The sequence below is a fragment of the Microtus oregoni genome, unplaced genomic scaffold, assembly GCF_018167655.1.
Source record: "Microtus oregoni isolate MIOR12 unplaced genomic scaffold, Mior012 000023F_ref0000262, whole genome shotgun sequence".
Classification (NCBI taxonomy): Eukaryota; Metazoa; Chordata; class Mammalia; order Rodentia; family Cricetidae; genus Microtus; species Microtus oregoni.
Genome location: NW_024543082.1, coordinates 33,794,809 through 33,819,560, shown reverse-complemented (window position 1 = coordinate 33,819,560; position 24,752 = coordinate 33,794,809). Strand labels below are relative to the sequence as shown.

At 49.9% G+C, this 24,752-nt stretch overlaps 1 protein-coding gene across 1 annotated transcript; it reads left to right on the top strand.

The window, feature by feature from the left end:
• The first annotated feature begins 4,070 nt into the window (after nt 1–4,070).
• Chaf1b (chromatin assembly factor 1 subunit B) lies at nt 4,071–24,752 on the top strand. Its single transcript, XM_041673239.1, has 14 exons — nt 4,071–4,129; nt 4,619–4,774; nt 5,316–5,448; nt 7,125–7,242; nt 8,053–8,156; nt 10,554–10,650; nt 12,187–12,262; nt 13,038–13,131; nt 15,277–15,346; nt 15,423–15,514; nt 18,401–18,551; nt 20,295–20,756; nt 23,775–23,869; nt 24,569–24,752. Exons 2-14 carry the CDS (start codon nt 4,649–4,651, stop codon nt 24,679–24,681), a joined length of 1,731 nt encoding a protein of 576 aa, XP_041529173.1. The 5' UTR covers nt 4,071–4,129; nt 4,619–4,648; the 3' UTR covers nt 24,682–24,752.

Below are 24,752 nucleotides of genomic sequence, written 5' to 3'. Positions count from 1 at the left end.
TCCCAAGTCCTGGGATTAAAGGCGTGTGCTACCATTGTCTCATTCGTGGCAGCTCTTATAAAGGAAAACATTTTGTTGGGCTGGCTTACAGTTTCAGAGGTTTAGTCCATTATCATCATGGCAGGAACCATGGAATCATGCAGACAGACGTGGTGCTGGAGAGATGACTGAGAGTTGTAGAACATCTTGATCTACAGGTAATAGGAGACTTTACCACCCTAGGCATCCCTTGAGCAATTAAGACTTCAAAGCTGTCCTCCACAGTGACACACTTCCTCCAGCAAGGCCACACCTAATAGTGCTCTTATGGACTAAGTGTTCAAACACGGGAGTCTATGGAGGCCGTTCCTGTTCAAAGCAATACAGGGTTTGTATGTATGGGTAGAGTGACTGTGAATATAAGTAGCAGAAACCAAAAGTGGCTATTACTGAAACTCGAATTTGTCTACTGGAAGAACATCATCCAATAAAGTCTGTCAATGCTTTCATGCTGATCAGTGGTGGCACTCCTCTTTAATCACAACAGTTGGGGGGGGGGCAGAAGTAGGTGTGTCTCTGTGAGTTCAAGGCCACCCTGGACAGCCAGAGGTACTCAAAGAAACCCTGTCTGGGGTGGGGGCGGAGAGAAGGTGGACTTAGCAGCAGGTTGTGTCTACTGCGTTTTTTCCGTTGAACATCAAGAAGTAAACCGCTCAGAGCCTGCCTTCCTGTCCTGTCAGTTTGCTCTCCACTGCACAGGAATCATTTGTACCTGGACTGGAGTGATAGCTGAGTTGTGTTTGCACAAGGACATGAGCTCAACCCTCAGGACCCCTGCAAAAGACCCAGGTATACTGACACCTAGTCCTTGGGAGTCCAGGCAGATTTCCTGGGACTTTCTGGCCAGTCAGCCTAACTTCCTTGAGTTCCCGCTAATGTCTTTAAAGAATAAGGACTGTAGAGATGGCTTAGTGGTTGGGAGCACTGGCTATTCTTCCAGAGGACCTGGGTTCAATTCCCAGCACCCACACGGCAGCTCACACCTTGTCTGTAACTCCAGTTCCAGGGGTTCCGATACCCTCACAAAGATCCACATGCAGGCTTGTTGGAGATCAGCTTTGACAAGTATACCACTTACTAGGGCAGGGGCATGGGAATTAGAAAAGTTAGTAAAGAGAATGAAGACGCGAGTGAAAATAAACACCAGTGCACATAAATTAATAAAAGGGTGGTCAGTACTTCAAGAAACTGAAGTTGTCCTCTAAGCGCCACATAAATACACACATGCATTTACACAGACACATAGGAGAGTGAAAACTTGTGCCGTCGAGGGGCTTGTGTTTTGTCACTCCAGAAGAGTTCTTCACAGAGACTTAAAACTCTTGACCGGTGACAAGTAGAACTGGTGGGTCTTGGCCTTGCCAGAGCTTTGGTAACTAATTGTGTTACCGACAGTTGTGCACATGTGTGTAATGTATTCTGATTTCCATCTCTTCCAACATCCTTATCGACTCATCCCTACCACTTCTTTTTCTGGTATTATTACGTTTTTGGTTTTGCTTTGTGATATAGTTAGGTTGACCAGGACCATCTGTGTGACCATTGGATTAGGGTGGACATTGCCACCAGAAGACATGCGACTGAAGGCAGTGATTTCGTCTTTCCCTGACAGGAGCAAGTGGTATAAAAATGAGGGGTGGGTGGGGCGTGAATCTGCATTCACCTCCCAATCATTGGAAAGAGCCTTCCCTAAGGCTGAGAGTAGCATTAGTCTGGGCACAAACATAAATATCCAGAAGGCAGCTGTACATGGTCAGGTCAGCTAAACAGCATTCAAGAGTCCACACCATTCCCAGTTAGCTCTCAACCCCATGCTTGTGGATCAGTCAGTTATAGCTCTCAGGTTCGGCTACAGCACCATGCCTGTCTGTCTGTTGCCATACTGCCTGCCATCATGATCGGGTCCTCACCCTCTGGAACTGTAAGCCCTAAGAACTCTTTTTCCTAAGTTGCCTCAGTTATGACGTCTCTTCCCAGCAACAGAAAAGTAACTAAGACATGGGCACATCTTTTTGTGATGCTTGACCCCAAGCAGTGGTGCCACTGTCATACAAGTGAGCACATCTTCCTTTTTCTAGAGCTTCTAGAATACCTGAGAGAGAGAGAGAGAGAGAGAGAGAGAGAGAGAGAGAGAGAACACATGAAGCAGTAACACTATGGTATAGTATTGCTGGGATCTGCTGAAGTTTGGAGCACAGGCGTATTTGTAGAGCTGGTAGCTGAGAAACCACTTCCATGAAGATACAAAAATGGATGAACTCTGGGCTTTTCAGAATCCTGGGTTCTTGATAATGAAATGGAGTCTTTACACAACTCTAAGTGTAATCCCAGCACTCTGGAGATGGAGACAGGAGGATCAGACGTTTAAGGTCTTTCTCAGACTACATCATGTGTTTGAGAGCTTCATCGCGTGCGGGGATACAAGAGACCCTGTCTCAAAAAAATAAAAAAAGCATAACTGAAAATGTAAATACTATTTTGTCTAAGGTTGGTTATAATTTTTATTTTTTTTCGATTTCTAAATTTCATGTGTATGAGTTTTGCCTGTATGTATGTATGCGTACCATACCTCTGCCTGGTGCCATTGGAGGTCAGAAGAGGTGTTGGATTACCTAAAACTGGAATTAAGGGTAGTTGTGAGCCACCATGTTGGTGCTGGGAACTGAACTCTGGCCCTCTATCAAAGCTGCAAGTGCTTTGAAGATGACCTGGGGGGACTGGAGTGATGGCTGGACTGGAACACTGAGTGACTGCTCTTCCAGAGGACCCAAGTTCAAATCCCAGAACCCACATGGCAGCTCACACCTGTCTGTAACTCTAGTTCCAGGGCTTCTGACAGCCTCATGCAGACATGCAGACAAAATGTTCATAATATAAAAAAAAAATTAAAGAATGACCCACTGAGTCATCTCTCCAGTTCTTGAAATTAACCCTTTATAAAAATGTACTTTTCATGGCTGGAGAGATGGCTCAGTGGCATTGCTTACTCTTCCAAAGGTTCTGAATTCAATTCCCGGCAACCACATGGTGGCTCACAACTATCTGTAATGAGGTCTGGCGCCCTCTTCTGGCCTGCAGGCATACACACAGAATATTGTATACATAATAAATAAATATTTTTTAAATGTACTTTTCAAATGCTGACCTATAAGAAGTTAAGGCCATAGGAGACAAGAGTCTTGCTACTTAAAAATATTTGAGAAGGGTTATGGGTGATGAATTAACCACTAAATAATTGGAATGGGAGTCACAGCTTGATTTCCTGTGCACATTCACAGCCTGAAGCCCAGGCTCGCCTCAAACTTGACATGTAGTCAACGATGACCTTGAACTCCTAGCTCTCGTCTTGCTTCCACCTCTTGAGTATTGGGTGAATACTATAACAACAATCCCTAGGAGAGGGCAGAAAACAGGTTCTAGTTTATTGACATTTGGAACTCCAGAAGCCATTCTGGGAGCTCTCAAATACCGCTTTGGGCAGATGTTATTTGGTCATATCGAATGAGTCCCAGTTTTCCATCTGTCCTACAGTGTTATATTTTGTTTTTGTTTAGTCTTAAATTGTCCAGGCTGGCCCGGAACTCTCTAAGTAGCTGAGGATAACCTTGTGCTTAGGATCCCCCTTGAGTGCTGGGATCACAGTCAGGGTCTGGAGATGGAACCCGCCCCAGTAGGCTGGGCTGTGTTTCCAGCCCTGTTTATCTTTCAGACTGCAAATTCCCCGCAGGCAGACCCGGGTCGGCTAAGCTGAACGCCAAGAAAAACACCGCAGAACTGTCGGGAAGGCACCTCCAGAGACGCGGGAACAGATTCCGGGTCCCGCCCCGCGAGAGCCACGGGCCCTGGCAGTCCCGCCCACGGGAAGGAGGGGCGTCCATAGCCCTGCCCACCGGAAGCTGCGGGGTCGCGGCGGCCCCGCCCACGGGGAGGAGGGACGCCCTAGGACTCCCGCCCTGCAAGAGCCTTTGCCTTGAGACAGCCCCGCCCACAATGGGAGGAGCGTCCTGGTCCACGCCCTCCAGGAGGCGTGGTCTGCGGCGCGCGGGAAGCAGCGGGCGGTGGCGGCTCCTTGCGGACCGCGGACTGGCAGGTAGGTTCCTTGCTGATCCAGGGTTTTCCTCGCCTCATAACCGGGTCGGGCTGCAGCTGCTCGCAGGGCCGCGGGACGGGATTGCGGCGCTGGCTCAGGCGGAGGCCGGTCCGTCCCTGGCCGCCGTCCCGACTGGGACCCGGGACCGGACCCGCGCGCCTCCCGCCAGGCCCGAACCCGCGCCCCTCCCAACAAGTCCCTCTGCCGGGAGGCCGCTGGCCAGGGGGACTGCTCGTACCCGGGTACCGGTCCCAGGACCCCACCTCGGCGGGATGCGCTGCAGCCCCCCGCCTCACCTCCGGCTCGGGCGTTTGATTTCTTTCTTTTCCGGAACTACCGGTAAAGTAGTGGGAGCCTGTGTGAATGGTTTAGCTGAAGTTTGCAGATGTCCGTCATCAGCCTCGTCTCAGCTGGCGTTGCAGTGCAGTTTTCCTGGCTCGCCCTTGCTGTTCCAGGGTCGTTGTTTTAACTCTTTGCTAACGTTTCCAGCCTCCCTTTGCCCGGCGGAGTCTCAGGAGGATGAAAGTGATCACGTGTGAAATCGCCTGGCACAACAAGGAGCCAGTGTACAGCCTGGACTTCCAGCATGCGGCAGCCTGCAGGATCCACAGACTGGCGTCCGCGGGAGTGGACACCGCCGTCAGGGTAAATGGGCAGGTGGGAGGACACAGGGAAGTCCCATGTGGAGTCCAAGTTTTCATTCCTTCATTGGAAACTGAAACCAGCAGCTCAAGTCGGTTTGCCACCTAGCCTGGAATGCTAAATTCCCAGGCCTGGGGTAAGCAAGGAAGGCTGGAGAGATTGACTTTCTTAACTAACTTTGTCTACTTTGTTACTAGTTGGTCCCCACTGTCTTAGAATACCCAGACCGCTGGTGCTGGTACAGGATGGAGGATCCGAAGTAGGAGATTTTCCTCAGGGATAGTGAGTTTGAGCGGGGTGAGACCTTGTCACAAAAATGCTGAGACTCTTTCCTGTGCTGTGGCCATTTGCCCTAGAAAGAGCTGGCAGGAAAGATGGCAGCTGCAGGGACTGCTGGTTTACGTTTACTCGAACACTTCCTTCAGTTTGCAAAGTTTCAAAAGGAAAATTGCATTTTCTGCCAGAAAACATAGTTGTCTAGTGAGAGGGAGATAGATGGTGGCTGGTGTCTTTCTTTCTCTCGTGAATATTTTGCTGTCAACAGATCTGGAAGGTGGAGAAGGGGCCAGATGGGAAAGCCACTGTGGAATTTCTCTCCAATCTCGCTCGGCACACCAAAACCGTCAATGTTGTACGGTTTTCACCGACTGGGGAGATCTTAGCATCCGGAGGCGACGGTAAGTATTGTATTTAACAGTTCATCAGCCTCATGCTTAGCTCTCCTGACTAATGGTGACATTTGAGCTGGGGTGACATAGGCCTGCAACCACAGCACTTGGAGGCTGAGGCGGGACGACTGAGAATTGAAGGGCCAGATTGGGACAGAAAGCAAGAAAGTCAGATAGTGGGATCTGAGCTGGTTGTGTCTTCCCTTTGGGATGTCATGGACCCTCTGACCATATGCCTTTCCGATTGTTGGATAAGTACCATTTTTGGAGTGTATCAGGTGTGAAGATGGCAGACTTAGCATTGAACTCGAGAAGATATGTCTGAGAATTGCTTCTTTTTTTTTTTCCCATTTGTCCCCTGCAGGCTGGTTGGGTGTGATAGGAAAAGTCGGCACACTGTGTCATTGTCCCGGAGTGGTACTGGGTGGGCCTATCTCTGGTGGTTGGCGTGGGCCCTGCATCTTGGTGTAGCCCTCCCATAGTTTCTGCCTGTTTGGGGTGGATTGATCTGTGTTGTCTGTCTGTGCTGCCATGAGAAGAAAACACAGACAAAGAGATCTTTATACCATACATTGCGTACTTTAGAGGACAGCATAAAGTAAAACAAGCCAGAGTTTTTGTTTGCACAAAGAGCAATGATTGAGTTGTATGTCATAATGCCCAGAATGTGTGTGTGCCAGAATGCCCAGAATGGGCGTATGTGTGTCCATGTACACGCAGAGATGTACGTGCACGCACACGGTTATAGGGAAGTGGTTATAAGTGGAGCAGCGTTGAGGCTCTCACTGTCTCCTACGAAATGGCCCTGGACAGCTCCCCACTTCCCAGAGTCCCGTTGCCTCGAAGACTGCCCCTCCCTCTAGTCACACCGTGGAGAGCGTTGATCTTTCCAGGCTCACTCCCTGTCCAGCAGGCTCCACGATGAGTTTGTAAGCTCGGATCCCAGGTGGCTTCGAGTGCGCTCTTCTGTATTTCCGCTCGCTCACTCGCTCTTCTTCCTGGACAGGCAGGAAGGAACACATGCGTGGTGGGTTATATGATGAGCCTGGGAGAAATCGCCAGGTTCAGACCATTGTTCGTGTCAAGCTAAGGTTTCTGATGTGTCCGTAATGGCATGGATAGGTGGCAGGGATAGGTGGCTTACCATGTCCAGGCCACCATGTTGTAAGGACTTTATGCGGATTCCTCCCATTCTGTCCTCATGGTGCCCTGTGAGATGGGTATGCAGCTGTCTCTAAGTCGTTTGTCCGGTTTCTCCCTGTAGTCAGCTACTCTGCAGTGGTATTTTGCTGGCCCAGGGAGCCTATATGTATGAGGAGCCTAGACTGGCTCTATTGTGAATTGTTTTCATTTTTGTTTCAGGGAAGAAAACAAATTTACTTGTCCTTTTCAAATTCCTTGTGTTTTTCTAAGATAGGGTCTCCTGTAGCCCAGGCTAGCTTTGAACTCACCATGTAGCCAAGGCTAGCCTTGAATGTCTGATCCTCCTGACTTAGACTCCCTGAGGCTGGATTACAAGCATAGACATACCATCATACAGTCTGTCCATAGTCTTAGAAGTGAACGACTGACTCTTCAGGGCTAGAGTGGCCATCGAGCTACGTACAACTTACACAACACCCTAAAACTCCAGAGGTGAGGAGGGCGTGGGAAAGCTGCTTCACACTGTACTGATCCTCCCACAGATGCCACTATTCTGTTGTGGAAGATGAATGACAGCAAGGAGCCAGAGCCTAGCGCCTTTCAGGAGGAGGACGAGGCTCAGCTGAATAAGGAGAACTGGACTGTGGTAAAAACCCTGAGGTAAAGGGGAGGGGCTGTGGGAGCTATGTTTGTATTACTTTCTGTAAGTCATGATTGTGTGTGTGAGCGAGAGTGCATGCCATTGCGTGTGGGCACCTGCAGAGGTCAGAGGGGGTGTCAGATCCCTTGGAACTGCAGTTACTGGGGACACTGTGGTCCTTCTCGGTGCCGAGAACCGAATCTGATTCCCCCCGGAGAGCAGCGAGTGTGCTTAAGCTCCAGCTGGATGACTCTTCTTTACAGCCTGAGTACTTGAGTAGTTTGTGTGCCTGCCAGGCAGCGGTGACACAGCACAGGCCTTTACGCGGGGGGCTGGCAGATCTCTGGGTTCAAGGCCAGCCTGTTCTACAGAGTGAGTTTCAGGACAGCCAGGACAACACTGAGAGATCCTGCCCAAAAAAACCAGAATAAACAAAAAGTTTTGTGTGCCTAACTTTTTGCCTACTTCATAAAATAATAAAGAATAAAAACAGAAAAAAAATAGATTTTTCTTCCTATTATGAAATTTTCCTTGGTAAAAATAGAATTGTGCCCCCCCCCCTCTGTTTTTGAGCCAGGCAGCCCTGGCTAGCCTTGAATTCCATACTGTTGCCCAAGTTCCCAGTGCTGGGATTATCTGTGTGGGCCCACGAGGCCCTTTGACTTATTTTAGATACATAACCTTGAGAACACAGTTTATAGCCAGGGCTGACAGAGCTCCACTGAGAATTTCTAGAATCTCATTTAAATGTATGATCTCAGACCTGGAACTTTTTGATAGCTTTTCTCTTTTGCAGTTATAATCTTATTTCTTCTGTCTTTGGGCTCCAGGGGCCACTTAGAAGATGTGTATGATATTTGCTGGGCCACTGATGGGAATTTGATGGCCTCCGCCTCTGTGGATAACACGGTTATCATATGGGATGTTAGCAAAGGTGAGTGATATAGTTATTTATTTATATTAAATTAGGCGTATGTGCACAGCACATAGTGTCACAGAGTCCATGGTTGCCTGATCCCTGGAGGAAGAGTTGTGGGCGGGCACTACCTGTGTGGTTCCTGTATAAGAGCAGTCGGTGCTCCTACCTGCCAGGCTCCAGACCAAGTGGTAGGCATCAGCTGTTAGGAGGAGCGGGGAAAGGCTGGGTTGGGGATGACAGCGGGGAACAGCTATGGAAGAGGCTGAAATCAGGTTCTCATCCTAGATCTCATCATTTCATTCAGTCAACACCAACCTCAGCGGCATGTCTTTCTCTCACCTCCTTCTGTTCACCAAAGCCTTTACTGGGGAGCTCTGTACCCCCCCCCCCCCACCGCTCCTAACACCTTCCCCACCCCTCACCCAGGAGATTCAGGTCCCAGAGTCCTCTGTTTCTGGTTTGTTATCCCCCTCTCTTGGTTACTGTTCTATTTCTGTGGTAAGGCACCATGACCAAAGCAACTTAGAAAAGGAAGTGTTTAATTTGGTGCTCATGGTTTTGGAGGGTGAGAGTCCCCGTCCATCATGCTGGGGAGTATGGCAGGCAGTCAGGCATGGCGCTGGAGCCACACTGGAGAGCTTACGCCTTATTCCACAGCTGTGAAGCCGGGAGGGAGAGCCAGCTGACTGGAAATGGCACAGGCTTTTAAAAACCTCAAAATGCACCCCTAGTGACACCCTTCTCCAACAAGGCCACACCCCCCTAATCCTTCCCAAACAGTTCCACCAACTGGGGGCCAAGCATTCAGATGAGCTACAGGGCCATTCTCATTCCAACCTCTGGCTGGCTGTTTTCTTTCTTGCTTGCCTCCCCCGTGTGATTTCAGACCCGCAGAGTCTGTCCCTTTGACCATCTTTCTTCCATTTTACCCTTAGAGACAAATCCCAGCCTGGGCTCTATGTTGTGTGCCACCTTTAAGTTTCCCAGCCCTGGCCTCGGGTCTGTTTCTCAACTCTTGCACTTGCCAGGCCTGGCCTCGTAGTCTTCTCTTGACCAGCAGACTTGCAATCCACTCAGGCCTCCTGGAGTGCTCTTCTCAATCCCCAGCTGCCTTAATCCCAGCCAACTTCCTAGAAAGACTTTCAGGGAGAGAGATGCTCTCCTATGGAGTAGGGAGGACAGCGCATTGAGATTCGGCTGAAGCAGCCTGGTGGCGGAGGCGCACTCCTTTAATCCCAGCACTCAGGAGGCAGAGGCAGGTGGATCTCTGAGTTTGAGGCCAGCCTGGTCTATGAGATCCAGGACAGCCAAGCTACACAGAGAAGCCCTGTCTCAAAAAGAGAGAGAAAAAGATAAAAGAATTAGGCTGGCACATGTTCTGTGCTGTGTGGGTCATGGGCACTGGGTTAGCAGTGGTGGTGGATGGTGGCTGTGGAAGCTGGGTGGCAGGAGGTGGGTGAGAGGAAGGGGAGGGGGTGAAAGAGTTGGGAAAATGAAGGGTAGACCACTTTTGGGGGAGGTTTTCTTTCCCACCCCTCTCATGGATTGAACACAGAGCCTTGTGCTTGTTTTTTTGTTTGCTTTCAAATGGTTAAAACCTTTGAATGGTAATTTAAATTACTGACTATTGCATAGTTTGAAGTATACTAGTCTGTGTAGGCTGGATTTGGGAGCTAGTCGGTTGTGAAAGCTTGCCAACCGTTCTCCTTTCACCGGGAAAGCTCTGCCACTGGCTTACCCACTGAGTGCCCACGCTAGCCTTTCCGGTACAGCCGCTTCACCCTTCTGTGTCTGTGACCTAACTGTGACTCTTCTGTCATATTTTCTAAACTTCAGCTTATTGGTTGGTTTGAGCTTCTTGAGACAGGGTCTCAGGTAGCCCAGAGTGTCTTGAAACTGTTCATACCCAAGGCTAGCCTTGGACCCTGGGTGCCCCTGTCCTCCTTCCCAAGTGGTTGCAGCTTCCTCTTTGAAACCCAGATCACCTCCCAGCTATCGGTCTTCCTGGCTTGTTCCTCACATACGAAGCCCTCTAATTATACTGTGACTTCTCTTCCTCCTCCTCTTCTTCCTGACTCCTGTCTTTCCATCAGCTGTTCCCAGGTACCACCCATGCTAAGCTCAGATGAGACAGGGCAAGGGGTTCGTTCTCTCGTTCCCGTCCCTACCCAACCCAGAGAACTAAACTCAGGTCCTCTGACCCACATAGCCTTACACTTGCTGTTGAAGCCTGAATCCCTTACTCTGAGTGCTGGACTGGAGGGCGGGGCTGTGTGGAGTGATCTTGGGGAACATGCCCTCTCCAGGACTGCCTGTAGAGTGGCCGGCTGGAACGAGGCCATAGTGTGGAAGTCTGAGTTCATGCAGCGTGCCGCGGTGGTCTTAATAATGCTTTTGTGTGGTTCTTCATAGGGCAGAAGATTTCCATTTTCAACGAACATAAAAGTTACGTACAAGGAGTTACCTGGGACCCTTTGGGTCAATATATTGCGACCCTGAGTTGCGACAGGTGTGTAAGTAATGGAAGTTTTTGTAGATCCTCTATCACAGCCTCAGGAAGGGCTTCAATAGTTCGGTTTGGGCTCTTTTGTTCTTTTTTGTTTTTAGATTTATTTATTTATTTATTATATATACAACATTTCTTCCACGTACACCTGCATACCAGAAGGGGGCACCAGATCATATTACAGATGGCTGTGAGCCACCATGTGGTTGCTGGGAATTAAACTCAGGACCTCTGGAAGAGCAGTCAGTGCTCTTAACCTCTGAGCGATCTCGCCAGCCTGGCTCTTTTGTTCTTGATTTGCTTATTCCAAAAAGACAGGAATGATAGGCCAGGTGCCTTATGCAGAACTGGCACCGGTGAATCTTTCGTGGATGGATGAATTGGTGTAGAAGGAGCTTGTGTGTTTGCCTGCGTGTGTGTCTGTGCACCGTGTGTGCCTGGTGCTCTCAGAGGCCAGAAGAGGGCACGGAATCTCCTGAAACTGGAGTTACACACAGTTGTGGGCGGTCAGTGCTGGGCACAAACTGGGGTCCTCTACCAGAGCAGAGCATGCTCTTAGTCACCAAGCCAGTCACCGAGCCCTCTTTCCAGACCTTTATTGGTTTTTTTTGAGACAATGTTTCACGTAGCCCAGGCTGGCCTCAAACTTTCTACATAGCCAAGGCTGTCTCTGACTTCACATCTTCTTGCCTCTACCTCCCGAGTGCTCGGATTTCAGCTGCTCTGCCAGGCCCTGGGTTATGCAGTGTTGGGGGCTGAACACGCATCAGGCACGCTGGGCAAGCACTCGGGTAATGGAGCTTCATCCCCAACCCTCAACTATATTTAATTTAATATGGCCCTGAAATAGGAACAATATACAACCAATAGGGTTTGTTTTTTTTTTTTAATTGTAGACTGTTGTGTTCTGAATACCATGTATTTTCTAATGTCTTGTTGAGAGAGGCCAGTTTGGTTAGTGGGAACAGTCCCTTGGGAGCAAGATTCATTTGCTGGCATTTCTATCCTAACTCTTTATGGGTGAGGGGAGCACAACCATGTCTTACTGATCCTCCTGCCTCAGCTTCCAGTGTCTCACTCTATAGCCAAGACTGGCTTCGACCATGGTGATCCTCCTGCCTCAGCTTCCAGTGTCTCACTCTTTAACCAAGGCTGGCTTTGAACTCATGGTGATTCTCCTGCTTCAGCCTTCCAGTGTCTCACTCTTTAACCAAGGCCTGCTTTGAACTCATGGTGATCCTTCTGCCTCAGCCTTCCAATGTCTCACTCTATAGCCAAGGCTGGCTTTGAACTCATGGTGATCCTCCTGCCTCAGCCTTCCAATGTCTCACTCTATAACCAAGGCCTGCTTTGAACTCATGGTGATCCTCCTGCCTCAGCCTACCATGTGCTGGAATCACAGGTACAAGTTATCATATCTGGCATTCTTTATGCTAGAAAGCTCTGCCAACAAGACCATCTGCACGAGACAAATCTCACTAGTTATACGTGTACACGGGTTCCTATTCCGGAGTGACACTTGGGCTTCTCTTTCTGCAGGGTGCTGCGGGTCTATAGCACTCAGAAGAAGCGTGTGGCTTTCAACATTTCAAAGATGCTGGGGCCCGAAGGAGAGGTAGGAAGTGCTTTTTATTTCATCTGTGTGCGTGTACATGCCAGTGTGCTTGTGAAGGTCAGGAGGCAGTTCTCTCAGTCCCCTGTGTGGATCCTGGGGATGGAACTCCAGTCAACAGGCTTGGCAACTGTAGGAGGAGGCCACTTGTTGGTTCCCAGCTGCTCAGCCCCGAAATAATCCCACAGACACTGTATTAATTAAATCACTGCTTGACCCATTAGCTCTAGCGTCTTATTGGCTAACTCTTACATATTAATTTAAACCATCTCCATTAATTTGTGTATCGTCACGTGGCAGTGGCTTACCAGCAAAGTTACGGTGTCTGTCTCCAGCAGGGCTACATGGCTTCTCTCGCTCTGCCTTCTTCCTCCCAGCATTCAGTTTAGTTTTTCCCACCTAGCTAAGTTCTGCCCTGCTATAGGTCCAAAGCGTTTCTTTATTCATTAATGGTGATTTAACCCATTTAACCACAGCATACAGAGGGGAATCCCACATCAAGCAACAAGTGTTGTTTACCCCAGACAGTGTTGCCAGCCCAGCATAAACCATTTCGCCATCCCCTTTCAACAGTACTTTGAGATCTGGGAGCTTCTAACCCTCGCAGACCTCTTGGACCACCTTATTGACCGGCCAGTTCTCATAAATGACTTAGTTCTGTGTTCCTGCACAGTTATTCCCGATTGGGGTGCTTTAGTTCTCGTCAGGCCCGTCCTAAGTGGCGGGCCTTAGTGGGCAGTGAGATGCGCTGGCCTGACTTTGAGCTCTATGTCCACAGGCACGAAGTTTCCGAATGTTTCACGATGATAGCATGAAGTCATTCTTTCGCAGACTCAGTTTCACTCCAGACGGATCTTTGCTTCTCACTCCAGGTGTGTCTGACTTGGTGTGACATAGGGGTGTGATGGCAGCCTGGGGACATAGAGATTCCCGTGTGTGACACTGGTCAGCCCTGGCAGGTGTGGGCAGAGCACTGGGGCCTTGTCCGCACACTGCGTCCTTTGGGAACTTCAGACCTTGGATAATGAGATGATGTTGATGCTCAGCAAAGCTTGGGAGTCGAAAGGCTTGGAGCGCTCTTTTCCCAAAGATGAATTTTACTTAGAAGAGTTTTAGGGCTTCAACATTCCCATCCATCTGTCCTGATCTCTGTTTGTTTGTTTCACACATCCCAAGCACACCTGGAATTCACTGTGTATCTGGAGATGACCTAGAACGCCACCTCCCTCCGCCCTCAGGTGCTGGGATGACAGGCATGCACCGGCACACTGTAAACAGTACTGGGAATGAACCCAGGACCTCAAGCATACTAGGCGAGCATTCTACCAACTGAGCTACATCTCTAGCCCAGAACTTGTTTTGTTTTGTTCTGTGTCATGGTCTTGTGTAGCTCAGGTTAGCCCTGGACTTGTTGTGTAGCTGAGTATGGTCTCCCCTCTCTGTGTCCCCACTGCTGAGGTTATAGGTGTTCAGGCCAGGCTAGCTCTGAGTGTATACCTTTCATATGGTAAAGGTGTAGCAGGTTATAGCAGTGGTCATGTGATGGAAGTGGCGCCTGCCGCTTTTGATACAATGTATCCTACAATGGTCCTCTTTGTCAGCAAGAAAACAAAACACAAAAGAAAAAAAACGCTAAAGGGAAACTGAGGACTGGATGTAACTCTGGTCAAATGCCTGCCTAATGTGTGGGACTCTGAGGTGCAGCCTTAGCACCGTAAATAAGTAGACTGATGGAGGAAGGGTACCGATTGCACCCAAGAACTGGTTCTGATGCTCAGAAACAGGCAAATGCCGAATGAGCTGTGTGCCATCCTGCTATTCTCTTCAGATTGCAAAAAATAACAGTTCCCATGACTGCTGCGAGGGTGTGGGTACTGTGCTGGGAACATGGCTTGTTAATGTGTCTCAAAGGCACCCTGGTAACAGTTAATGTCATCTAGTCCCTGTGTCTCACATCTGAGGCACAGTTCCTTAGCAAGGAAATGCATAGGAGTTTCTAGGCGTGTATGTCAGCTACATGTGGTAGCACTTGACTGTAATTCAACATTTGGTGTTGGAAGGTGGAGGTGGAGAACCAGGAGTTCAAGGTCATCCTTGGCTGTATAGTGAGTTCGAGACCAGTCTGGGGTGCATGAGACCCTATCTCAAACAAACAAATCAAAAACCAAGCAAATAAAAACAACCAACCCTTCCCCCAAATGGGTATCTCTCAAAGGAGGACAGTAGTTTACTATTAGTAAATATTGTGGTGCAGCCCAAAAAAGAAGGGTTTGGTGCCCTGCGTGCTGACTTGGGAGTTACTGACAGGAACGAGCAAACAGGGAAAGTGTAATTCTGTGCTTACAACAGAGGCACGGAAAAGACCACCCTGTGGGAGTGTTTGTGCCTGAGCTGTGATGAACGGTGGGTCACATGTGCCCAAGGACAGAGAGCCATTGCCACAGTGGGGTAGTGTGGAGAGGTGCGCAGGGAATGGCTCAGCATAAAAACGAGTAATGTCCTCATTCTAGAATGGTCACTTGTCAGATGGCATGCATATACGTGTTATACCATGTGACGGTTAGGTTCTGCTGGAGGCTGCAGGTTACAGCACAGGCTAGGTCTCCGGACAACCAGAAGGCTGGTTTGGAGAGATGGACAGCCAAGGTCTGAATGCTGGGAACAGACCTGGGGTCTCAGGTGGAGCGCTGGCAGCTGGGCCCACCCACGGGCGGATCTGCCTCTGCTCTCAAGCACAGGGTTTTACAAGTGAATGCTCCTGACTCTACCTTCTTCCTGCCCTGGGCTTGCAGGGACCTCAGGCCATGCGGGGAGGTGGCAGGCAGGTGGAACTGGAGCAGATTAGGACGAGCCAAAGGGAACATTGCGCTTGTTTCTGTCACAGAAGCATTGGTAGTTTGTCACTTGAGGGGAAGAGCATTTTGCAAGCCAGATTAGAAGGCTTGGGGTCTTTTGTTGGGAAACCTTGTAACCCTGTAACCTTGACTCTTCCCTCCCTCCCATCCCCTGCTCTCCAGCCGGATGTATGGAATCTGGTGAGAATGTGACAAACACAACCTATGTGTTCTCCAGAAAACATCTGAAAAGGTAGGCAGCTGGAGGTCTCGGTTCGGCCGGTTGCTGAGCCACAGTGCCTGTTGCTAACCTGCAGTCAACCTTGCAGGCCAATCGCCCACCTTCCGTGCCCTGGGAAGGCGACTCTCGCTGTCCGCTGCTGTCCAGTCTACTTCGAACTGAGGCCGGCAGCGGAAACAGGTACCATCAGAACCACAGTGGTGGGGTGGGTGGGTGTGTGTGTTCTCCCTGGAGTGGGTACTTGGTGGATGTCTTTTGCGGAGAAAGCTGCGCAGATTTGGCTCAGATTTTTAACTTTTTCCATTTTACATGCAAGAATGATGTGTTTCCAGGGGCATGCTGTGATGTTTTGGTGTGTGTATAATGTTTAAATCACGTTGTGTCTCGTTTCTTCAGCATTTATGTTTGCTGTGAAGACATTGAGTGTTGAGGGAGCTGTGGGTTGCGTTCCTGCTGCCCGGCTCCTGGCCACCAGCTAGCTTATGCCCCAAAATAACAACACACAAATTGTATTCTTTTAAACACTGCTTGGCCCATTATATCTAGCCTCTTCTCGGCTAACTCTCTCACCTGGACTAGCCCATTTTTAATAATATGTGTAGCACCCCAAGGTGCGCTTACCGGGAAGATTCTAGCCTACGTCCATCCTGGGTCGGAGCTTCATCGCGTCTGCCCCAGAGAGGGGAAGCATAGCATCTGAGCTCACTTCCTCTTCCTCCCAGCATTCTGTTCTGTTTACTCCTCTCACCTATGTTTTAACCTATGAGGCCAAGCAGTTTCTTTATTAATTAACCAATGACCTTCCTCCATCAATCGAGAGTCCGTTCCCGCCCCCCATAGCATGTTGGACATGTGCACATTCCTGTGCAGTGTCCCATAGTGTGCCTTTTTCCTCATTGTTCAATGCATCACCACACCACACCACTTAGGTGTTCCTGAGCCTTCAACCAGGGCTTTGCATGCTAAAGCCTGTTGAGCTATGGCCTCAGCCCTTTTCTTTTCCTTTCCTGTGTCTGAAGTTTTACTCTCTTTCCATACATTGTATCCACCTTAGCCAATGCTGGGTATTTCAGGTCTTGGAGAGATATTCTTGAAGTTTTTTCAGGGATGAAGTTATGTTGCTTAGAAATGTTTTGATCCTTTGGGCTGTTGCTTTTAAGGTTCATTAAGCAGGACCAGGCAACATTTGGTTCATGACACACTTTGCACACTAACTGATGCCCAGCGACTGTGAGGTTTCCCCCTGGGCCCATAGGAAGCACACCCTGCTGGGGATGATTAGATCTCTGAGTCCCTTCCTCAGTCTCAGGTAGCATCTCTGCTGGCCTATTCCAGTCAGCACTGAGCTGACTTAGAGCTTTCTGGCTGCCTAGGATTCCTGAGCTCTGAGGCCCAACCTTTCCGCAGAGAGTCACCAAGGCTGTGCCTGGGGTCTCTGCCTCCCCGGGCTTGCCTGGCAGCCAGTGGAGGTGACTGTGGACTGTAGTAAGGGGGCCGCTAGTTAGTTCCTGGCCACTCAGCCCCGAAATAATCACACAGAAACTGTAATTAATTAAACCACTGCTTGGCCCGTTAGTGCCAGCTTTTTTTTTTTTTTTTTTTTTTTTTTTTGGTTTTTCGAGACAGGGTTTCTCTGTGGCTTTGGAGTCTGTCCTGGAACTAGCTCTTGTAGACCAGGCTGGCCTCGAACTCACAGAGATCCGCCTGCCTCTGCCTCCTGAGTGCTGGATAGCGCCAGCTTCTTATTGGCTAACTCTTACATTTTAATTTAACCCATCTCCATTAATCTGTGCATCACCAGAAGGTCGTGGCCTACCAGCAAAGTTTCAGCACATCTCTCTCCTCTGCGGCTCCATGGCTTCTTCTTGATTCTGCCTCCTTTCTCCCAGCATTCAGTTTAGTTTTCCCTGCCTATCTAAGTTCTGCCCTATCAACAGGCCAAGGCAGTTTCTTTATACACCAGTGGTTATCACAGCACACAGAGAGGAATCCCACATCAGTGGACTCTGTGCTTGTGCCACTGTCTGGGCCATGGTCCCTTACCAACTGTGACTTGAAGGCTGCTGTCCACTTACCTGGTCTGGTATAGTGGGGAAAGTTTTCTGGTCCCTGTTTCCTCCGGGGTGGAAGCGGACGCATCTATAAACTTTTATATCCTTAGTACAAGTGATACTGTTAACTCCATAGCTTTAAAAGCATGACTAGAGCAGGCATGGTAGCACACCTTGTTATCTCAACGCTTGCAAGACTGGCCCAGTTGCTGTGAGTTTGAGGTTTGCTTGGGCTGTATGTCCCGGGATTATAGGTCAGCCTGAGCTAAAGAGTATTACATGCACACGCATGCATGCATGCGTATACACACACACACACACAGGGTCCTGCCACGCCTCCCCCCAAAGAGAAAAAGTATCCCTTGCTGAAGTAAGCACTTTAAAGTAAACACCAAATGAAATCATTCTCCTAACAGAAAGCTACACTTAGAAGGTTCATGACACTCAGAAACCATAGTTTCTGGTTGGGCCTCTGATTCATTCTCATATAAATGCAAGGAACTGAATTATTTTTTTTAATTTGTCGTTCTTTTTGTTTTTTGAGACACAGTTTCTCTGTATAACAGCCCTGGAACTCGTTCTGTAGACCAGACTGGCCTCAAATTCACAGAGATCCACCTGCCTCTGACTCCCAAGTGCTGGGATTGAAGGTTTGCAGCACCAATGCCCAGCTTGAATTCTTTTTGATTTAAATTTTTTATTTTATTACTATGTTCAAGTGTGTGTGTGTTGGGGGTGGTTCTTGCATCCCTCGGTGTACGTGTGCAGGTCAGCTCTCTCCTTTCACCGTGTGGGTCTTGGGGATTGAACTCACATTGGCAGGCTGGGTAGCAATCGCCTTTACCCACTGATCCATCTTGGCAGCCCAGGAACTGAATGCTTGTATGGCTTACAGTAAACTGGCTTTCAGTGACATGGAATTTCCTTCCCAGGGGAAGGAATTTGGGGAGGACTGGCTCTCCCCTTTGAGAACTCTGTTTTTGTAGCTTCAATCAGTTTGTCCTCTCCCCATCAGAGGAGCCCAGCCCCGAGCTGGTGAGCCTGCCCTACCGTATGGTGTTTGCTGTGGCCTCTGAGGACTCCGTACTGCTGTATGACACGCAGCAGCCTTTCCCATTTGGCTACGTGACGAACATCCATTACCATACCCTGAGTGACATTTCCTGGTGAGTAGCTAACAGACAGGATGTGGAAGAGGGGCTGGCCTCTATTTCACGAGAGGGACCTCGGAGCAGGGAGTATTTTGTCTCTACAGAGCTCCAATTTGGTCTTGTTCACCAGTTTCTATGAAGGAACTTTTATTAAAATGGAAGCCATTTTTGTTCCTGGTGTGTGTGTACATACATGTACCTAACCATAGCATGTCTGTTCCTGGTGTGTGTACATACATGTCCATAGCATGTCGGTTCCTGGTGCGTGTACATACATGTCCATAGCATGTCTGTTCCTGCCGTGTGTACATACATGTTCCATAGCATGTCTGTTCTTGGTGCGTGTGTATATTCATGTTCCATAGCATGTCTGTTCCTGGTGTGTGTGTACGTACATGTCCATAGCATGTCTGTTTCTGATGAGTGTGTACATACATGTTCATAGCATGTCTGTTCCTGGGGTGTGTGTACATACATGTACCTTAACCATAGCATGCCTGTTCCTGGTGCGTGTGTACACACACGTCCATAGCATGTCTGCTCCTGGTGCGTGTGTACATACATGTACCTTACCATAGCATGTCTGTTCCTGGTGCGCGTGTGCATACATGTCCATAGATGCCTGTTCCTGGTGCGTGTGTACATACTTGTCCACATGCCTGTGAGCTTCAGAGGACAGCTTGCAGGAGCCTGTTCTCTCCTTCCACATGGGCTCCAGGGAGCTGTACTCAGTTCATCAGACTTGTGCACAAACCCTCGGACCTGTTGAGCCTTATCTGTGCCCAGCAGTGAGTTCTGACGCAATGCACACAGCCCTGTGGGGTTAGTCAGATCCCAGTGAGCTGAGGGGAAGCCCTGGGGACCTCACCAGGCAGTATCACTTGACACTACCCTTCCTCTGGTGACTTAGGTCCCTGTGGACTCCATTGCCTTGGGCCCGCCCTGTACTCTGGCCAGGTTGGCCACTCACCGTTATTTTTGCCTGCCTACCCACCCCCAGTGCCACGTAGCTTAGGGTGGCCTCAGCTCTACCCAGTGCCTGAGGGTGACGGTGAAATCCTGACCCTCCGGCTCCCCTTTCCCATGTGCTGGGATGAAAAGTGTCTACCCACTAGCTTAGTACTGAACCAGGGCCTGGAATACACTAGGCAAGAACTACCTCTTGTAGGCCCTTGATTTTTCTTTAAATCTTTATAAAAAATTTCTAGTGTGTGTGTGTGTGTGTGTGTGTGTGTGTGTGTGTGCGCGCGCGCGCGTGCACGCCACAGCTCACGTATAAAGGTCAGAGGATGACTTTGTAGAATCACGTAGCCCCCAGGAGTTGCTCTGACTCCAGGCTTGAACAGTAAGAGCCTCTACCACAGCTCACATATGGAGGTCAGAGGATGACTTTGTAGACTCACGTAGCCCACAGGAGTTGAGCTCTGACTTCAGGCTTGGACAGTAAGAGCCTTTACCGACTGAGCTGTCTCACCAGCCCTAAATTTATTCTCTATGTTGGGAAAAGAAAAGGGTCACCTCACATTTATCCCGGTGAAGTGGACAGGAGGGCACAGAGATCAGGGTGGCTTCGGGGGCTGAGATGGGATTGGGAAGGGACACTGCATGCCTGCAGAGCCCGTTCAAACTCTGTGCTGCTCCCCTGACTGTCGCCTTCAGACAAACACATCTCGTGATTAGCTTCTATTTCCTACCTGGTCATGGAAGTATGATCTGTGGCCGTCAGTAACTGACTTCTTCCTTGTTCTGGAAACCCAGGTCCAGTGATGGGACCTTCCTGGCCATTTCCTCCACGGATGGTTATTGTTCGTTTGTGACCTTTGAGAAGGGTGAACTTGGCGTTCCTTTGAAAGAGAAGCCAGTGTTAAGCATAAGAACTCCCGATACAGCAAAGAAAACCAAGAGCCAGACACACCAGGGATCACCACCAGGGTCCAGATCAGTCGAAGGGACCCCCACCGACAGAGCCCAAGACGCCAGCAGTCCCTGCACCAGCCCCTCGCCAACGCTGCAGTCTCCAGTTCCCTCTGCCTTCAAGGACAGTCCCTCGGCCCCTGCTGCGGGATCCCCTCCTGCGGGAGCCCCTCCTGCAGGCAAAAGCTCCTTGCCACGGCCTTCTGAGGAGAAGATCCTGCAGCCTGCTGGTCAGAACACAAAAGTCCCCCAACCCCGGAGGGTCACCCTGAACACACTGCAGTCGTGGGGCAAGACAACTCCTCGGTAAGAGCATTTGACAAAACAAGAAAGTGTTGTGAAATGAGCCCCATTAGCAAATATGCCTATGTTACCTGTCACCTGTGATGTGTGCTGGCCACCTGTGATGTGTGCTGGCCACCTGTGATGTGTGCTGGTCACCTGTGACTTGTGCTGGGCACCGTCTCCACCTGTGATGTGTGCTCGGCACCCTGTCTCCACCTGTGATGTGTGCTGGGCACCCTGCCTCCCCCTGTGACATGTGCTGGCCTACCGTCCAGCCCTGGGTCTTTTTCTCTGAGTCTCCTATGCATTGTCTCCAGAGTCTACTGTTGTATTCCCAGAACACGTTCTGCTCTTAGAGATCTCAGTTCCTGCTTCCTGGGGAAGCCCTAGGTACCTACTCATCCTGGTGACACTCAAATTTTGCTGAGGCCCTTTGAGTGTGTCTTCTGTCGTCCTGGTTTTGTGACCCCCCTGGCCCTGGTGGGGGTCCTTTAGGTGACAGCCAGTGCCCTCTTTCCAGCTCAGCCCTGCTCAGTGGTACCAGGCCCCTCCTGTCGTGTAGGAAATAGAGGAGCAATGCGGAGCTTCCCCACACTGACTAGAGGCCTGAAACAATCCCCAAAGGAGGCGAGCCTTGCTTTGGCTCCCAGCTTCCGAGGCGGCAATCCACAGTTCATTGCCTCTTTGCTCTGGGCCTTCGTCAGTACAGGATATAGGGATGCGTGTATGTGGGACAGGAAGCTGCTGACCTCACAGGCTGGGAGGGTAGGACAGGGAAGAAGGAGCCAGTCCTTATATCCCCTTCAAGGGCACCCTCAGCAACCCCTGGACCTTCCTGTCATCCCGCCACAACCCAGGGACCTTCTGCGTGGGCCCTTGCAGGAAGCTTACCCACACCCTCACAGGCCCATATTCCTCTGTAAACTGCACGTCTTGTATTTATGTATTTAAAATGGAAACGGGGTCTCATGGAGCCCAAGCTGGCCTGGAACTTTCTGCAATCCTCTCCTGTCTTCCTGAGTTCTAGGGCCATTTAGTTTTATGTACTGCTGGGGACCAAACCCAGAGCTGTGTCCATGCTAGGCAAGTAAGTACCCGACCAAGTGAACTGCATCCCCATCCCCGATGGGATTTTGATTAGCACTGATTACCATATGTTCCCATGGGAGACACTGTTTTGTGTTTTCCAGCCAGGGTTTCTCTGCGTAGCCCTGGCTGTCCTGGAACTAGCTCTGTAGACCAGAATGACCTCAAACTCACAGAGATCTGCCTGCCTCTGCCTCCTTAATGTTGGGATTAAAGGTATGCACCACCAGTACCCTGCCCATTATGATATTTTGATATGCATGTACACCGTGTATGGGTCAGATCATTTAGCATTTCCGTCCACAAGACTTAGCCTTTTGAGAATCCGCTCTTACACACGTCCCCATTGTTAATCACGTCCTCTGCTCTACGCGGGGCACCAGAACTCACTCCTAGTCTAGCAGTGACTCTGTGTCAGTTGCTGCATCTCTCTCATCCCTCTCCTGACCCTAGCCTCCACAACAGTTTCAGTCTCTATGAGATCAGTCCAGGTGGCGTGGGCCTCCAGGCGCTCGTCCTCCAGCCTCTAGGAGGATAAGGCAGAAGGACTGTGATTTGGGCATCTTGGACCACATAAGTTCCACACCAGCTTGCGTACATACAAGACCCTGTCTCAGTCCCCCATCCCGCCCCTAAGAAGAATCCACGAGAACAGCCTCTGATCCCTCATCTGAGGGGAGATTGTGTCTTCCACTCAGCCTGTCCTCTGGGCTTATCCACGTGACACAGATGGGCAGATTCCTTCTTTCATGGCCGAGTAGCGCTGCTGTGTGCCTATCTCAGCTACTTGGCTGTGGGGCACTGGTGGGCTGGGGCCTCGCAAGTGATGCCCTGCCCACAGCTGTCTGCTTGCTGCATCCATACCAGCGTCTCCAAACAGCTGCTGCCCACATCCCCTCCCTTCTTCACCTGTCTGTCTTCCTTCTCATTCTCTAGGTGGGCTCAATGAGGTGTAGGCTGGTAAGTTGGGTTCCCACTCCTTGCCTCCCGGTCTCCTGCTATGTTCTTCCGATGATTAGTAAATTCATGTTACAATTTAAATATAATGTTTGACTCTTTGAAAAATCTATTTTCTATAGAATAAGAATGTATTTTAAAGATGCATGCGTGCATGCGTGTCCATGTACATGCGTGTCCGTGTACATGCGTGTCCGTGTACATGTGTGTGTGTGTGTGTGTGTAGCGCGCACTCAGGTGCCCTTGGAGGCTCAAAAAGGGTACTAGGTCCCCTAGGCACCCCTGACAGTGCTGGGAACTGCGCTTGGGGCCTTTGGCCAAGTGGCAAACACTCCTAATTGCTAAACTGTCTCTCCAGCCCCACAGTGTGATAGATTTTCTTTTTTTCTTTTCTCTTGGTATTTTGAAACAGGGTCTCACCATACAGCCCTGGCTGTCCTGGAACTTGCTCTGTAAACCAGGCTGGCCTTGAACTCACAGAGATCTGCCTGGGATTAAAGTGCTGGGATTAACGGCCTGTGCCACCACCACCACTGGCACAAGACGCGTTTTTTAATATTCTATTCCTTTTAGGTGCAGGAAGGTGTTCTTTGAGGTATTTTTGGAGTTAAATTGCTTCTCTTGGTTTCTTCTCATCCGTTTACCGAGTTCTCTGCAGTTGTAACTCTAAAAAGAAAACGCTAGTTATCAGGACGCAAAACTCCGAATTTCGAAAGGGATCATGTGTGTTTGGGGTTCACATTCCACCAGCTGTGGAAGGCAGAACTCAGCCTTTGACACTCGGGTACCTGGTTGTGTGACCACTGACTATGAGCTGTGATGGCGGAGCCTCCCGTGAGAAGAGCGTTGCCCTCAGTGGGCATGGCAGCACATGACAGCACTTACGGCCCTGCTGGATGTGCCCTGTGGGAAAGTCTGTTTCCTTGGTGGTTTTGAGACTTGGCTTCATATCTGAACACTAAGGAGCGGTCCACCCTTTTACTTTTTTCAATCAAGGCGAATAAACCTAACACCATTAAAGGCAGAGGCTGCGCCAAATCCACTACCCAGCGGCGGAACTGCCACCTCCTCCACGGAAGCGATGGCGTCAGGTAAGCGTCAGCTTTGGTGGATATTTCACAGATAGGATGTGTTCTTTTGGAAGTTAACACCTGATTTTAGGTCGGCTCTGAGAAGGCCAGTGTCTTCCCGGGAGCGGCCTTTGGAGGCACTGGCGACTGTTTGCCTTCCAGGAGTAAAATGACCCTGTGCACTCAACAGTGGCAGCTTCTGGGGGATGGTTCTTTCCACGTCATGCCGGCTGATATGTGGGGCAGAGTGGGTAGGGGGCTTAATAACATCCCTGATGTCACTTCTTTTTTTTTTTCCTAAGATTTATTTACTTAATGTACTTTGGGTTTTGCTTGCTTGTATGCCTGTGTGAGGGTCTCAGATCCCCTGGAACTGGAGTTACAGACGGTTGTGAGCTGCTGCGTGGGTGCTGGGAGCTGAGTGTGAGCTGCTGTGTGGGTGCTGGGAGCTGAACCCCGGTCCTCTGGGAGAACAGCCAGCGCTCTTAACTGCTAAGCCATCTCTCCAGTCCCCACCTGCTACCATCTCTTACCCTGTCACGTCTTCAACTGTCAGAGGCATGCCCTGTCTCTTGACACGCAGTCTCCTTGGTTGAGACCCAGCGATGTAGTTCTGTTCCTTGAGGCAGTCCTGGCGCTCACAGGCCATTTGCCCCTCGTCTTGCCTCTGACCTGACTCACCCTCAATGCTTACTAACCTGAAGTCTGTTAACGTTTCAGAGATACCTGAAGAGCCCCAGGACGAGCCTCCCCAACTAAAGAGGCCCAAACTTCAGGAACATGAAGAAGGTGCGGAAACCCTGGGTGCAGAAGAGGCTTCCAAGTCTGCTTGAGGCCCAGCACCATGTGCGCTGGAGGCATGGCCTGAAATGATGTTAGAGCAGAATAAATACCCATGAATTGA